The 16,418-nt window shown below is 52.2% G+C and overlaps 1 protein-coding gene across 1 annotated transcript in view; it reads left to right on the forward strand.

Moving 5' to 3' along the window:
- The window catches only part of SYNGAP1 (synaptic Ras GTPase activating protein 1), a 29,540-nt gene that overhangs the window by 7,876 nt on the left and 5,246 nt on the right, over positions 1-16,418 (forward strand). Inside the window, exons 4-16 of the mRNA XM_006860366.1 lie at positions 4,034-4,125; positions 4,560-4,681; positions 6,500-6,653; positions 6,878-6,976; positions 7,998-8,624; positions 8,751-8,895; positions 9,127-9,271; positions 10,710-10,946; positions 11,073-11,274; positions 11,480-11,658; positions 12,343-12,384; positions 12,774-13,842; positions 14,650-14,823. Of these exons, the coding sequence (XP_006860428.1) occupies positions 4,034-4,125; positions 4,560-4,681; positions 6,500-6,653; positions 6,878-6,976; positions 7,998-8,624; positions 8,751-8,895; positions 9,127-9,271; positions 10,710-10,946; positions 11,073-11,274; positions 11,480-11,658; positions 12,343-12,384; positions 12,774-13,842; positions 14,650-14,823 (3,287 nt within the window). The remainder of the gene's footprint in view (positions 1-4,033; positions 4,126-4,559; positions 4,682-6,499; positions 6,654-6,877; positions 6,977-7,997; positions 8,625-8,750; positions 8,896-9,126; positions 9,272-10,709; positions 10,947-11,072; positions 11,275-11,479; positions 11,659-12,342; positions 12,385-12,773; positions 13,843-14,649; positions 14,824-16,418) is intronic.

Here is a 16,418-nt window from a genome sequence, read left to right on the forward strand (position 1 = left end):
GGTGGCGGCGGCAGCTGCTCCCTCCGCATGTTCTCGCTGCATCTTCCGAGTGGGGGGAGTTATGGTAACTGAAGAGGGGCTATGGAGGTGGGGAGGGGGTCGGGGACCGTCCTCATGGGGGCCAGAGGCGCGATCATGCGGGGGCGGTCGATGGGGAGGATCTTAGAGTCCCTCTGTGGAAGGGGCAACCCGTGTGTCCGTGTGTGTGTGTGTGTGTTGGTGTCCATGCTAGTGTTTCCTGTATGTCGGCGCCATGTGCACACGGGAGCCCTAGGTCCTCGTGCACACATGTGCAGCCAACCGTGTGCCAGTGTGCCTTGCCATGTCTTGCCTCTGCCTGCTTCTTGCCTATGGGGCTGCTGGATGGGCCACTGGCTTGTGGGCATTCCAAGGCCATGCAGCTCCTTTCATCCCTGACCTTAAGAATGCATGTCTTAGGCCAGGACTCACCTGTCAGTCTTCTGTGTGTGGAGATGTGTGGCCGCATGAGCAAGATTTTCTGTGTCCCTGCTGGCAGGTGTGTGTCTTTGCATGCATGTTCCAGCATTGGCCCTGGTATCTGTGTCAATCCCAGCATGGGTATCCAGGGCGTGTCTGGATGTGGGTGGTGTGTATGGTGGTTGTGGAAGGAAGAGTGTGTGAGTGTGTTGTTTGAAATCCTACCTTGCGTGAAACACCTTTGAGCTAGGCACGTGTGAACCTCTGCTTGGTCTGGGAGTAGGGGCAGAAAAAACTGAAAAGGGCGGGCAAGAGCAGAGTTGAGAAAAAGTGGGGTGATAGAGGAAGAGCAGGCATGAGAGAGGTTGGACACAGAATAGTTGAAGAATAGAAATGTGAGAGAGAGCTGGAGCAAGATGAGAGAAGAGGGACTAAAAGAGTCTAAGATGGGGAACTAGATGGAGATGGTGGCAGAAGGAGCCTGTAGAGGCCTTTTCTTTCTGAAAGAAGAAAGGAGGGATTGGAGAGTGTGGTGGATTCATGTAAACCCTGTGAGATTAGTCTAGGTTGGATCAAGGAAAGCCATTTAGGCATACAGGCTGATTCACAGTGGACCCTGTCACAGTAGGGACCGTCATTAGAAATTTTTGTCCCCAGCACAGAACTGTGTCCCCATATCCTTGTCCCCATATCCCTGCTTTCTGTCCAACCCTGTTCCTCATCCTTGTAGCTCAACCATCATCCCTGGCTCCCTTTAGGAGCTTCTTGCCAGGTTTGGAGAGAAAAAAGGCCAAAAGGAAGGTTAGGGACTTAGGGCATCAGGAGGCAGGGAGAGATTCTATGGGTGCTGGCAAGATAGAGAGGTTGGAGATGCAGGAGTCCAAACCCTTGCTGTGTGTGTGTGTGAGTGCAATTGTGTGTGTACACAGGGTGTGTACATGTGTGGGTGTATGCATAATGCCTGTGTTACGGGTGTGTGTAGGTGGCTGTTATGTATGTGCATGCGTGTGTATATCATGCAGGGATGGGACATGGAGACCCAGGATGACAGTGTATGCTTATCAGGTTTGTTCTCTGTGTGTACATGGGTATGTGATGTGTTCTTTCTACATGTCACTGCATAGAGCACTAATAACAGCATGTCCATGTTTCTGTCATTCGGCCCCCTTTTCCTCAGTGTTTCTGCTATTCTTTGCCTTGCGGCAGTGAGAGTCTTTGTAAGCATATGTGTGTGTGCCCTCTGTGTACCTGTCACTTATGTGTGAGTTCCTGGATCTTAGTTCTGGTTATGTGTGTAAGGTTATCTTACTTCCAAGAACCCAGAAAACAAATTAGCAAATTTGGTCTTCTTCTGTTTTTTAGTTCCAGAGCAAATTTTAATTGATTTAAAGCTGGACTTGTTTAGAGGAGCTTGCATGTGAAAAGAATGGCTGAGTTAGGTTCCAATGAGGGAATGCAATGAGACTGAGGCTGCCATACCTGAAAAATACAGAGAAATGTGATGGGAAAGAGATTTCCTAAAACCTCAGAGGCATTGTTTAGAGTGTAACAGAAGGATAATTAACATATTTGCTCCTTGTTCTTTTCTCTGGTAGCCGTCACTCATGCCTGTGTTGGGAGTCTGGGAAGGGCTGGGGGAGCAGCTAGAGTTGTCCTGTGACAGGGTGGATGTGTTTGTACTTTTCATGTGAATGGAAGATGCTTGTGCTTTGAGGATATGGGGATACCTTGATATGTGGGGCTCACAGTATACTCAAGCATGTACTGCAGGGGTTAAACTGACATTCTCCTGGTGTTGGGGCTACATGAGAGGGCTTCAGAAAGTTCATGGGAAAATTTCATTACCTTTCAATCACATTTTTCCATAAACTTTTTGAAGTCCCCATGTATGTGCTTGTCAGGATTCAGTGTCCATTTCTGTAGTATGCTGACTACATGATTGCCCCAGAGACTTGAGCCACACGTCCACACCGGCAGTTTTCATGTGGGTGTCTGGGTCCAAGTATGTACTGCCCTGTTGCAATGTTCACATATGTCCAAGCATGTATCCTTTAGGGTGTGTGGCTCTTGCACCCCCTGTCCTCACAGTTGTCTGTATGTCTCATAAGCACATATCAATTAAACCAGTTGCCATGGAGTTAATTCCAACTCATGGAGACTCCATGTGTGTCAGAGTGGAGCTGTGTTCCATAGGTTTTTTCCTTCCTGGAAGTAGGTCACCAGGCCTTTTTTCTGAGGTACCTCTGGGTGGATTAGTTTCAACCTTTTGATTAGCGACTGAGCACATTTAACATTTGTACCATTCAGGGACCCATACAGAGATCCGTATTTATTTTTAACTCCCTACTTATTTTTTCTACTGTTGTTCTAATATACCTGTACCTCCACATTGAATGTATGTGTCTGTGCTCTACACAGGAGAGATCCACACTTTTGTATGCACATCTCCCAACACCTGGTTTTTATAGGCAAAGGGAAGCTAGGGACTGATTCTAGGGCATTTTGCAATTCTAAAAGACAGTGCAAATGAAACTGTGGCCCTCCTTGTTCCGGAACCTAAAGGGTTAACAGGCAGCTCTTCCGGTCCACCACCACCCTAGCCTGTAGCTTCTTGTTGCCATGGAGATGGTGGCCCCGCCCCTGATGCAGCACCTGCCCCCCCATTGGCTGCAGTGGTGACTGTGGGGCTGAGGGGGGAGCCCAGGCCTGGGCAGCCATTCTGGAGCTGGAGCCGGAGCTTGACATCCCCCCACTTTTCATTCTCCTGGAGCCCCTCGGGCCTCTCTAAATCCCCTGGCAGCAGAGCCTCAGCTTCCCTCCTCCTAGCCGCCACTGCTCCAGACTCTAGCTAGTCTGAGCTTCATCCGCATTCACCTTCCCTCTTCCTCCTCTCCCTACCCTCACTTGGAAGTCCCCAGAGCTCCCACTGCCCTGCCTACCGACCCCCTGCCCCCTCAGAGTGCCTGCCACTGCAGTGCACGTGGAACTGGTCCCTTCTCCCATCCCCTTCATCTGCCCCTTCCGTGAATTTTCTGATGGTCACCCCCTGGCCTCTTCTAGGACCTACCCCCCTATTCTAGGGAGGGGGTAATGAGAGGCACTCTGGGTAGATGGGTTCCGACAAGGTGGGGCAGGTTGAAGATGTCCCCAGCTAAGGGAAGAGAAAACTTGCCTAGGGGCAATGACCTTTGACCCGTCTCCTATCCCCACCTCCCACTCCCTCACCCCCAGGTTAGCTCCTTCTTGTGGAGGGTGGGCACCAGGGTCCTACTGTCCCTGCTTCTTTGTTATCCTCTATTACTGGGGTTTTACTTGTCCTCTCAGCCATGAGTCCCTACTGACTGCCAGCCCCAGTCATGGGCTTAAGGCCTCCCACCCCATCCCCTTCAGGGGGCTCCGGCTCAGGTTCCTTGCCCCCTCCTACCCGCCACCACCTGCCTCTCCACCGCCGTTGCTCTTCCTGCTGTTTTCCCGGGGGTAGGTGAGGCCAGAGCTTTGGGGCAGAGGGAGGTGGGGAAGATATGCTGGAGTCAAGGATCGAAACTCCCCCCAAGCCCCTCTCCAATTTCCCCTCTGGCCTTTTCCTCCCCTCTAGAATACCACTTGGGCCGCTCGAGGAGGAAGAGCGTCCCAGGGGGGAAACAGTACAGCATGGAAGCCGCCCCCGCTGCACCTTTCCGGCCTTCGGTGAGTGAGTGAAGGCACCTTCCAGATGTGGCTCAGCTGTGCCCCCTCCTCTTTAGCCCCAGCTGGAGCCTAGGAGTCTGAGAAGGGTAGGAACAGAGACAGAGAAAGAGAGAGAGAGAGAGAGAGAGAGAGAGAGAGAGAGAGAGTGTGTGTGTGTGTGTGTGTGTGTGTGTGTCTCCGTGTCTCCCCACCTCTTCAGTTTTTCCCTTCTTGGTTCTGCCCCCTGCTTCTCGGACCAGCCCTCCCACCTTCTCTAAGCTGGTGCATGTGTGTTTGTGTGTGCGCTCCCACCCGTGGGAGCCAAAGAAGATAAACTGGTAGCAGTAGAGGCTTCCCTTTATTTCCCCCACCCCACCTTCACCCGGGGACTCTCCACCAGCTGAGGGGTGAACACAGGTAGGACTGACCTGGCCCCATCCCCATCTCCCTCCCAGCAAGGCTTCCTGAGCCGGCGGCTAAAAAGCTCCATCAAACGGACCAAGTCACAACCCAAACTCGACCGGACCAGCAGCTTTCGCCAGATCCTGCCTCGCTTCCGAAGTGCTGACCATGACCGGTACTGGGGCTTGAGCATGTGGGATGAGATGGCTGTAGTATGGGGGTCTGAGGTGAGATGGGGAGGGATGGGGGTGGTGGTTATTTGAGCCCAAAGGCTGGAAGACTCAGGTTGATTAAAAGAGATCATGGAGTAAAGGACAGAACAGAGTAGAAGAGGAGCAGAGTCAGATCTGTAAGCAGCAGGAGAGGGATAGGGTGTGGAGAGAAGATGGGCAGAGAGGCAGGAAAGGGAATGAAGGTGAAGCCAAGGAGGGATTCTTCAGGCTGGCCGAAGGATGGACTCTAGCCCAGGATTAAAGGAGTTGTGCAGAAGGACAGAGGAGGAGCCCCAGAGGCGTACTGATGGAATGCGGGGACGAGGGCAGTGGGCTGGGGGGGAAGGAGTAATAAGATCTAGGTGAAGGTTATGAAGAAAGGGCAGGCAGGAAGGACAGCGGTAGCAGGTATGAATGGATGAGGGCTAGGGCTAGAGAAGGGACAGTATAGACAGTGACAGAGTGGGACCAGGGTGGCTAGGGAAGATAGACGGCTTGACAGAATGGAGAGGGGAGGCTCTGGGGCTAATCAAGGGACTGAGGCATGAGGAAGTCCAGAGGGCACTGTCCCTGAGGCTGAAGCTAAAAGAGATGAGACATTTGCCTTTGTTATCTGTCTCTTGGGGGGGGTCCTTCTCTGGGTTTCCCTGTCACCCAATCACTCCCCAGGGAGAGCCCTATCTTCCCTTTTCCCTATGTCTGGCCACCCCCGGGATTGGGCTGGGCAGGTAGGGATAAGGGAGGTTTGGATAAGGTGAGTCACACCTTCCCTTGCCCCCCTCTCCTGTCGCCAGAGCTGTGGGTTTGGGGACTGCATGGGGGGAGTAAGGGAGGTAGGGCATGGTATTCCTGGCCGCGGGGGCCGGGGAAACGTCGCACTGACGGCAGCCAAGCCGTGATGACGGGGCTGCTATAAATAGCTTCGTGGAGGCTCCCACACCCGAGCTCCCCTCCTGCTTTCCTACTGCTCTTTACTCTTAGTCCCCACCATCTCCACACTGGGACTCCTCATTCCAGGGCCTGGCCCCTCAGCCCGGGGATCTTTTCTCATGCAGGGGTTTTCTGCATTTCATCCCCTCTTCTGCTGTCTGTGTCCTCATGTCAGTCTCTCCAGCTGCCCTTCATGGTCCCCTCCTTTGTCTAAGCAGATCTCTGTCTTCCTTTTTTCTCCCTCCTTTTCTTCCTTAATCCCCATCTTCTTCAGTCTCCTATGCTTATACCCTTGTTTTTCTGCCCACAGCTATCTCCGGTTTCTTATAATTTTCCCTCCCTCTTGCCCCTGACTCTGCTTAAATCTGCCCTCTTAGCAAGCCACTCATTGAATTATTCTTTTAATTATTAAATGTTAACTAAGAACTAGCTGGGTGCCAGGCCTAAGCCAGACAAGCTTCTCTCTTCTGTACATTGGGTTTTTACTTTGATCTTTTGCTTTGTTTTGAGGCTCTGGTAGTCACCTAGAAGTCCACCAAGAACTCTCCCAAGACCTGCTTATTCTTTTCTGTCTTGGATTGTTTCAGGGTTAAGATGTTTTTAGGCATCCCAGTCCTCACAACCCCTTAGGTATGCACTGGGGAGAGCTCTTAAAAGGTTCTAGCTTCTCACACATTCCTCATGTCCTTCCTCAGGGAGAAGTTGCATTTCTGTCTGTGCCTGTGTGAGAAGGGGTATTAGGAGGCCCTTTGGCCACATCTCTATCCTAGAACTAGATGATGCAGGACCCATGAGTGTGTAAGGCGGGTGTGGGACCCTGATCATCTTTTCTGGAACTTCCTGCCTGCCAGGGCCCGGCTGATGCAGAGCTTTAAGGAGTCCCACTCCCATGAATCCTTGCTGAGTCCTAGCAGTGCGGCTGAGGCCTTGGAGCTCAACTTGGATGAAGATTCCATTATCAAGCCAGTACACAGCTCCATCCTGGGCCAAGAGTTCTGTTTTGAGGTACTGGATCTGATGGGCTGGGGAGGGCTAAAAGGTAGGGGTGATGGTGGGTAGGGACAAAGAAACCTGGAGAAGTGGACTCAGGTGGGACTGTCAGGGAGACAGAAAGCTCTGGGGCTAGGAGGAAGGACAGATCAAGGAGGAAGAGATGATGGTGGAGCCTCCAGTCTGCAGGAGTCAGCTCCCCTGTGCATCATCATCTCTCAACTCTGGACCTTCTCTAGGTAACAACGTCGTCAGGAACAAAATGTTTTGCTTGTCGGTCTGCAGCAGAAAGGGACAAATGGATCGAGAACCTGCAGCGAGCCGTAAAACCCAACAAGGTATTGAGGAGAGATAGACAGTAAGGGGAGAGGGGAGCCACAGAGGAAGCCAGGGACCTAGGGAAGAAAGTAAGCTAAAAGAGAGGAGGCTGGGGTAGGGGAGTGGCAGAGATGGAGAAGATCTGGATAGAATAAACCTGGGATGCCCCATTTCTGAGTTTCCTGTTTCTTTTCACTTTCTTTCCCTTTTGCTTCCTACCTTGTGGGTTATTTCCCTGCCATAGAAATCATACCTAGAGTTGATGGGACTCAGGAAGTCCTCTGGCCCAGCTTCCCTCTGAGCAGGAATGTCTCACTAAACACTCCAACAGGTAGCCACCCAGCTCCTTTTGGGAGTTTCTACAGCTTACATGAAACTGCCAGTTAGCAAGGTCTCTAGGCCTTGGTTTCTTCTCTGGAAAATTGGTGGGAATGAAGTTGAACTAGATGATCTCCAAAGTTTCTTTTGACTCCAATGCTACATGTCTCTGTCCTTCCCAAGACTTTTTGCTTCTGAGCAGAAACGCTCTCAGTCCTGCTAGTTTGTTCTTTGCTTGCAAGCTCAGTGTCCTGATCACCCTCCTCTGAGGTAGCTCTTGTTTCTTAGTGTCCTTCTTAAAGAACTTGACCAAGATGCTGGATATGATCTAACCAATGCACTATCCAACTATCTTGCTCCTTTTCAATACATTGCAATGTTACCCGAGCTTCCCTCATGTATATTTGTGCATTTGCTTTGTTTTGCAATTTGTTTATTTATTTATCTGTTTTATTGTGAATTATGTGACAGTTTACGTGGGAGAACATTATTAGCTTTACATTCATCTTGAAGTATATCGTTACATGCAATGAATTTCTGATTGGTTTCTTATTCCAGTTTTTAAACTCCTTCCCAATACTGATTTTGTCATCTAGTGTATAAGCTACCCTTCTCCGCTTCATGATCACTGTGCGTATACTCTGTCCCACTTTCTCACTGTCTCTCCGCTTTTGGTGTCTGTCTCTCTCCCTGTGTCCACCGTGGCCATCTCCCCTATGCCAGGACAACAGCCGCCGGGTAGACAACGTGCTAAAGCTGTGGATCATAGAGGCCCGAGAGCTGCCCCCCAAGAAGCGGTACTACTGTGAGCTATGCCTGGATGACATGTTGTACGCACGCACCACCTCCAAGCCTCGCTCAGCCTCAGGAGACACGGTCTTCTGGGGAGAGCACTTTGAGTTTAACAACCTGCCGGCTGTCCGTGCCCTACGGCTGCATCTATACCGTGACTCAGACAAAAAGCGCAAGAAGGACAAGGCGGGCTATGTTGGCCTGGTGACTGTGCCTGTGGCCACCCTGGCTGGGCGCCACTTCACAGAGCAGTGGTACCCTGTGACCCTGCCGACAGGCAGTGGGGGCTCTGGAGGGGTGGGGGGCTCAGGAGGAGGAGGAGGATCTGGGGGAGGCTCAGGGGGCAAAGGCAAAGGAGGTTGCCCAGCTGTGCGACTTAAAGCACGTTACCAGACAATGAGCATCCTGCCCATGGAGCTGTATAAAGAGTTTGCGGAATACGTCACCAACCATTATCGTATGCTGTGTGCAGTGTTGGAGCCCGCCCTGAATGTCAAGGGCAAGGAGGAGGTTGCCAGTGCCCTGGTTCACATTCTGCAGAGCACAGGCAAGGCCAAGGTGAGTGCTCTGCCCTCAGGAGAAGGTGTATGGGAGTGTACACTTGCTTCAGGGGTAGTAAGGATAGGACACTGTCTTCATGAGCTTGGGCTGTGTAGATGCCAACCCTTGAATTCTGGGCTGTAGGATTTCCTTTCAGACATGGCTATGTCTGAAGTGGATCGGTTCATGGAGCGGGAGCACCTCATATTCCGAGAGAACACACTCGCCACTAAAGCCATAGAAGAGTACATGAGACTGATTGGTCAGAAATACCTCAAGGATGCCATTGGTATGACCCCACTTTCAGGTCCTCTTCTTCCCCATCCCACTGATGCCCACCCAGACCCTAAACCTAGTTATCCCAGGCCCCAAGTTCACCCCTTCCCAGGTTGATGCTCCCTAGCTTTGAGGTCCAGGACTCCAGCCTTCAATCACTCCAGTCCACGCTGCCTGTACACCAGGTAGTGCCCTACCCCTGCCCTTGGAAAGCATGCTCTCCCTGTGTGTGTCCCACCCCCAGGGGAGTTCATCCGTGCTCTGTACGAGTCCGAGGAGAACTGTGAGGTGGACCCCATCAAGTGCACAGCGTCCAGTCTAGCAGAGCACCAGGCCAACCTGCGAATGTGCTGTGAGTTGGCCCTGTGCAAGGTGGTCAACTCCCATTGGTGAGACTGGGAACGCTGGGCTGGAGGGGTTGGTGGGGGGACTGAGTCGTGTGTCCATCTGTTCATCCATTTGTCCATCCTCAAAGAGGAGTGAGCACCAGTTAGGGCTGAAGGGGTTGTGCTGGGTGTCGTAGAACAGACAGGGATGAATGAGGCCTGGTCTCTGTCCTCAAAGGGCCTCTACCAGAATACAGATAGAGAAAATAGCTGCATAAATAGCCACAGAAGAGTTGTAGTATGTGTTAAGTGCTGGGTAGGAGTTTTCTCATGCACCAGAAGGCAGCTCGTTGATAGATAGAAGCAAGGAAGACTGTGGAGGAAGGGACCCCTGGGCTGGGCTTTGAAGATTGGATCAGGTTCTGAAATGTGGACCTGGTCAGCAAGGAAGACATATCAGAAGGCTATGGCACAGGTACACCTGTGAAGGTGAGAAGGTCCAAGGGTTTTCAGGGGACAGCGATTAGAACAGTTTAATGGTGTACATTGTGTGAGAGATACCTTAACAGGTGGATTTAGCGTTAGACCCGGAAGGCTTCAGAGACCAGGTTGAAGAGTTAATTTCATCAGTCAGTCATGGGATGCCGTTAAAGGTGCTGGGTGCCAGGAAATGTATTATAAGATTAATCTATAAATCATGGGGGTGGGGAATGACTGGAGCAGCAAGCATGAAATTCAGTCCAATTGGGTACTATTGTGAATAGGTCAGGCCTAGAGATTAGATCCTGAGTCAGGATGGTGGTAGGAACACAGAAAAAGGGGCTCCTGTGTAGAACTTCTGTGAGAAGGAGAGGATGACTCAAGAGGCCACAGAGGTTGGTAGTTGGGAGACTGGTAGCCTCATTGACGGGACCAGGAAGTCTGCAGAAGAAGGAGGAGTCAGTGGAGGTGTGGGGGCGGTGGTGAGCTCCATTTTACACAAGTCAAGTTTAAGGTGTCAGTGGGACATTGAAGTGAACGGGGAGGCGCGGGGGAGTTAGCTCTGAGCCATTCCAGGGACTGGGGATCATGCCTGGGTTACCTTCATCCCCATTTTCCTGGAATCCAGAAGAGTTGGGGGGTCCGAGCTCCCTGTACCTCAAGTGACCCTCCATCTCTCTCCCATCTCTGTCTCTCCCTGGTGTCTGTTTTTCTTCTCCTCCTTTCCTTGTCTCTCTCACACACCCCCTCCGTCTCTCTCCCACGTGTCTTCTCTCCCTCACTTTCTCTTCCCTCTCCATCTCTCTCCCCCTACTCTGTCTGTTCCTTCTGCCATGGCCTTCTTCTCCCAGCCTTCCGTCTTCTGCAGTCCCTCCCTCCCTGTCTCTCTTACCTCTGTTTTCACACCCTCACCTCCTACCACCCCCCTCAGCATGTTCCCTGGAAGCTGAGGGTCTCTGGGGCTCAGTCCCGGTCTCTCTTTCTTTCTCTCTCTCTCTGTCTCCCCATCCCTTCCCCCCAGCGTGTTCCCGAGGGAGCTGAAAGAGGTGTTTGCGTCTTGGAGACTGCGCTGCGCAGAGAGGGGCCGGGAAGACATCGCTGACAGGCTGATTAGCGCCTCGCTCTTCCTGCGCTTCCTCTGCCCAGCCATTATGTCGCCCAGTCTTTTTGGGCTCATGCAGGAATATCCAGATGAGCAGACCTCACGAACTCTCACACTCATCGCCAAGGTCATCCAGAATCTGGCCAACTTTTCCAAGTGAGGGAAGCCTCAGGCAGGGGGTAGGGTGAGGCTCAGGGTGGGGTCCTCAGATACCCTGAGAGAGGGCTGAGTATGAGACCTTCGCTCTGTATGTGATCTCTACTGTCTGGATTGTTTGGTCAGGTTTACCTCAAAGGAGGATTTTCTGGGATTCATGAATGAGTTTCTGGAGCTGGAATGGGGTTCCATGCAACAGTTCCTATACGAGATCTCCAACCTGGACACACTGACCAACAGCAGCAGCTTTGAGGGTTACATCGACTTGGGCCGAGAGCTTTCCACATTGCATGCCCTGCTCTGGGAGGTGCTACCCCAGCTCAGCAAGGTCAGCAAATACCCTGTGGTCCCCACTCCCAGATGTCTCCAGAGGCCCCCCAGCCTACGAGACTGCCCCACACAGACTTTTCTCTACTCCTCTTACCAAAAGTGTCACCATCCATTACTCCAGCCCAGACAGCACCTGCCTACACCCACTGAAGCCCTCTGAGAGGTGGGCACTTAGCCCCCAGCCAACACCCTTCCCCTTCTAGGAAGCCCTCCTGAAGCTGGGTCCGCTGCCCCGACTCCTCAATGACATCAGCACAGCTCTGAGAAACCCCAACATCCAAAGGCAGCCAAGCCGCCAGAGTGAGCGGCCCCGACCTCAGCCTATGGTTCTGCGGGGGCCATCAGCTGAGATGCAGGGCTACATGATGCGGGACCTCAACAGGTGAGCACCTAGGAAGCCCACACCTGTGCCTAGATGCCCCTACTTGTCTGCTCCAGATTAACCTTTCTGGGCCCTATGTGGGCTTAAGAGAATGGAAAAAGAAGCAGGTTGTCTGAAAAATGGGAAGGAGACAGGTATAGCCAGTGGTAGGCTAAGAGCCCTTTAAAGCCAGAGGAAGCAAGGCATGCAGAGCCCCAGGAGAGGTGCTGAATTTTTGAAGTTCCTCCATCTCCCAGGTGTGAGGATTCCCCACTGTGAGCTCTGATCCACCTTATTCCTCTGCCTGCCCATGCTTGTCCCAGGGCTGAAGTTCAGCAGGCAGATGTTGGTTCAGCCACCTGGTCAAAATAGTAAGATACCTCTTGCACTAGTTGGTAAATAAACACATCCCCCAGCCTGGTACCAGAACTTAACACTTAGAGACGTTAATGACTAGAAGCCTAGTGGGCCCCCAGGAGCCTGTTCCAGAGTCCAGTATGCGTTCTGATGGATCAGCACCTGTGCCTTACCTGCGGTTCATGATTTTGATGATCAATCACCCTGCTTGTTCCTCTGCCTGTGTGTCTCTGTCCATGACATCATACTCATTCCGCTCTCCCCACCTCTCCTCCATTCATCCACACCTCTCCTGCCCATCTCTTTCCTGCTCTGTCTGTGCTTGCCCCTCTTTCCATCTCTCTCCAGCTCCATCGACCTTCAGTCCTTCATGGCTCGAGGCCTCAACAGGTGAGGGGCTCTCCCCTCCCCCCTTCTCTCCTTTCCTCTCTGCTCCCTCTCCTGCTCCACTGCCCTGTACCCTCCTTCTCTCTTCTCCTCAATGCACCCTCATCTCCTTCATTCCTGCCCCGACCCTGCCCCTCATCCCTCTTCTTACTGGCCCCATCTCCCCTCCTCTAGGCCTCCCTCCCTTCCTGGAGGGGCCTTGTCCTTCCTTTCCTTCTTCCCAAGTCCCCCCTCCAACCCTTCCTGCCTGCCTGCCTGCCCACTCCAGAGCTGTCACTGCCAGCTCTCAGACCTCCCCTGTGGGTCCCCACTTTTCATCCCAGAGCTGGGACCACTCAATTACCTGTAACCCTGGTCTTACCATCTGCCATGTGCCCCTTGCCTCTTGACAGCTCTATGGACATGGCTCGCCTCCCCTCCCCAACCAAGGAAAAGCCACCCCCACCACCACCTGGAGGGGGTAAAGACCTGTTCTATGTGAGCCGCCCACCCCTGGCCAGATCCTCACCGGCATACTGCACGAGCAGCTCGGACATCACAGAACCAGAGCAGAAGATGCTGAGTGTCAACAAGAGTGTGTCCATGCTGGACCTGCAAGGCGATGGGCCCAGTGGCCGCCTCAACAGCAGCAGTGTTTCCAACCTGGCAGCTGTCGGAGACCTGCTGCACTCGAGCCAGGCCTCACTGACAGCAGCCTTGGGGCTGCGGCCTGCACCCGCTGGACGTCTCTCTCAGGGGAGCGGTTCATCCATCACAGCAGCTGGCATGCGCCTCAGCCAAATGGGTGTCACCACGGACGGTGTCCCTGCCCAGCAACTGCGCATCCCCCTCTCCTTCCAGAACCCTCTCTTCCACATGGCTGCCGATGGGCCTGGACCCCCGGGGGGCCATGGAGGAGGTGGCGGCCATGGCCCGCCCTCCTCCCATCACCACCATCACCACCATCACCACCACCGAGGTGGAGAGCCCCCTGGGGACACCTTTGCCCCATTCCACGGCTATAGCAAGAGTGAAGACCTCTCCTCAGGGGTCCCCAAGCCCCCTGCTGCCTCTATCCTTCACAGCCACAGCTACAGCGATGAGTTTGGACCCTCTGGCACTGACTTCACCCGTCGGCAGCTCTCACTCCAGGACAACCTGCAGCACATGCTATCCCCTCCCCAGATCACTATCGGTCCCCAGAGGCCAGCCCCTTCAGGGCCAGGAGGTGGGAGTGGTGGTGGGGGCAGTGGTGGGGGTGGCGGGGGCCAGCCACCTCCATTGCAGAGGGGCAAGTCTCAACAGTTGACGGTCAGCGCTGCCCAGAAACCTCGGCCATCCAGTGGGAATCTATTGCAGTCACCAGAGCCGAGTTATGGCCCTGCTCGTCCACGGCAACAGAGCCTCAGCAAGGAGGGCAGCATTGGGGGCAGCGGCGGCGGCGGAGGGGGTGGGGGGCTCAAGCCCTCCATCACCAAGCAGGTAGGTGAGAGTAGAAGGAAGGCCGAATGGGGAAAGAGGAGGGAAGAAGGAAGTGGGACAGGAGAGGAGGGAAGAGTCGAGGCTGTGGTCAGAAGTGTACAATATTCTCACCTCCATTCGTTCATTTCATTCATTGGGGCCCTGGTGGCACCTGGTTTAAAGTGCTTGCCTACTAACCATAAGGTCAGCAGTTTGAACCCACCAGCTACTCCACGGGAGAAAGATGGGACCATCTCCTTCCTTAAAGGTTTACAGCCATGGAAACCCTGGGGGCAGCTCTCCTCTGCCCTGTATTGACTTGATGGCAGTGGGTTTGTCCAGTCATCTAACGACTGCATGGAGAGCACATGTGGTACATCTTGTGCTGTTTTAGGCAACTCTGGATAAGACAGTTAACAACACACATGAAAATTCCTGGCTTTATGGAGCTCACATTCTATAGGGCAGACACGATAAATAAGTAACTCAGAAAGGAGCCCTGGCGGTGCTGTAGGATAAACATTGGACTGCTAATCTTAGGGTCGGCAGTTTCAAACCCATCAGCCACTCCATGGAAGAAAGATGAGGTTCTGTTTCTGTAAAGATTTACATCCTCTGAAACCCTACACGGGGTCGCTGCAAATTGGAACTGACTTGATCGATGGCAGGGAGTTTGGTACTTTAAGGATTCAGAATGTGACCAGTGCTACACAGAGCAGGGTAGCAGGATTGGGATCGTCCTCTCCCTTGGTCATATTCTCTCCTTCTAAATGCACCCTACCTTTTCCCACCTTCTCTCTGTTTACCCCCATCCTTGCTGTATCCCAGCATTCCCAGACACCATCCACGCTGAACCCCACAATGCCAGCCTCTGAACGGACAGTGGCCTGGGTCTCCAATATGCCTCACCTGTCGGCTGACATCGAAAGTGCCCACATCGAGCGGGAAGAGTACAAGCTCAAGGAATACTCTAAGTCAATGGATGAGAGCCGGCTGGATAGGGTACGCTGGGCCCTGCCAATCCAAGGCTCTTGACCTTCCCTTTACCCATGGGGGAGGGGCCTCTAATCAATTCTAAGAAAAACATCCAGGGTCAAGTACTTACAGTGGGAACAAAAGACAACAAGCTGGTTGGTCCCCTTTCTTTGAGAACCCTTCAGTCTGAAAGAGGAGACCAGACAAATACACAATCAGTCAAGCCTATATCAACTCTGCTTTGTACCTTATACACATTGTAGACTGAGGAAAAACAGAGTCTATATTAGGCTTACTGCCATGATTTTCCCTAGAGAGAACATACGGCCCTGTGTTCCTTTGACTGCTCAGGAAGGGAGAAGTTACTAGCAGCTTAAGAGCTGATACATACATTGGGGCAGAGAGAGGCTGTGCTACAAATGTGTGGGTTTCCCAGTCACTGTCCCATGAGCATAGGTAACAGAGGGTGCAGTGGTTGTATGATAAAAAGTGGTACATGATAGCCCATGTGTGGAAAGACTCTCAGATGGTGAACACTGAGGGCAGAGGTCACCAGGAGCTCTAAAGCACTCACAGATGACAGCAGAGAAGTTACTAGGTGAAGTCACTGTGGCAAGGATCCTGAGGAAAGAGAGTGGTTGTAGGATTAGAAGATAGATAAACCAAGTGACCCCAACATGGGGATCTGAAGAGAGTTTTGTTGTGGGAAGTGGTATCTGAGCAGAGGAATTTGTTGGATTTACTTTTAAGGACTTGGTTTAGCATCATTTCTCCATCAAGTTCCATGAGAGAATTGAGCCCTAATGCCCTGACGTACATCGTTGGCAATAAATTAGTGGTTCTCTTTTGCATCTAGAAAGGTATTGAGTTATATATATACCATCTTCAGAGAACTAAGAAAAGAATCTTGAGAATAATTTTTTTTTTCTGTTCAGGTGAGGAATCCTTGAGAAACACTTGAGATTAACGCTGTCCACAAGAATAGTCATGTAGGAATTGATGGGAATGTTCTATAGTCTGTACTGCCCAATAGTAGCCATTAGCACATGTGACCAATGTGATTGAGGACCTGACTTTTTTTGTTGTATTTAACTCAAATAGCAACACAGCAACTTTCTAAGACTCTAGTGCCATAGGACAGATAGAATGACTCTTGTGAGTCCTTCCAGCCCTGGAATTCCAGGGTCATTGCTAACAGAGAGGCATTCCTAGATGATTAGCCTGCAGCTCATTTGATGCCCACACCTCTGTTGCAAGGACTGAACCAGGGAAAGAGTCATGTGTAGGACAGCTAGTGGGCCAATATCTTATCTTCCCATATACTGGGCCAAGGTCAGGGCTGATGAATTTTTCCATTGTGTTTAATTTCTGGGTTTACTCAAGTGTGTCTATAAGTCTGTTTAGGATATTATGAGAGTTGTCACATTTGGGTTGCACATGTAAAGCCATGTATACCCCAGGTGTGGGGATCTGGGACCTTGGCCCCTTTTGAGGGAGATTCAGCTCCATAGGAAGGGCTTTCTCAAAAGCAGGTGTGTGTATATGATCAACATGAAAGGGAAAGGTGGGAGGAGGTGGCTGGGATGCCTCTCATCATGCAGGGTGTGAAGACTGGGTGGTGG

Source organism: Chrysochloris asiatica, unplaced genomic scaffold (assembly GCF_000296735.1).
Source record: "Chrysochloris asiatica unplaced genomic scaffold, ChrAsi1.0 scaffold00038, whole genome shotgun sequence".
Taxonomy (NCBI): Eukaryota; Metazoa; Chordata; class Mammalia; order Afrosoricida; family Chrysochloridae; genus Chrysochloris; species Chrysochloris asiatica.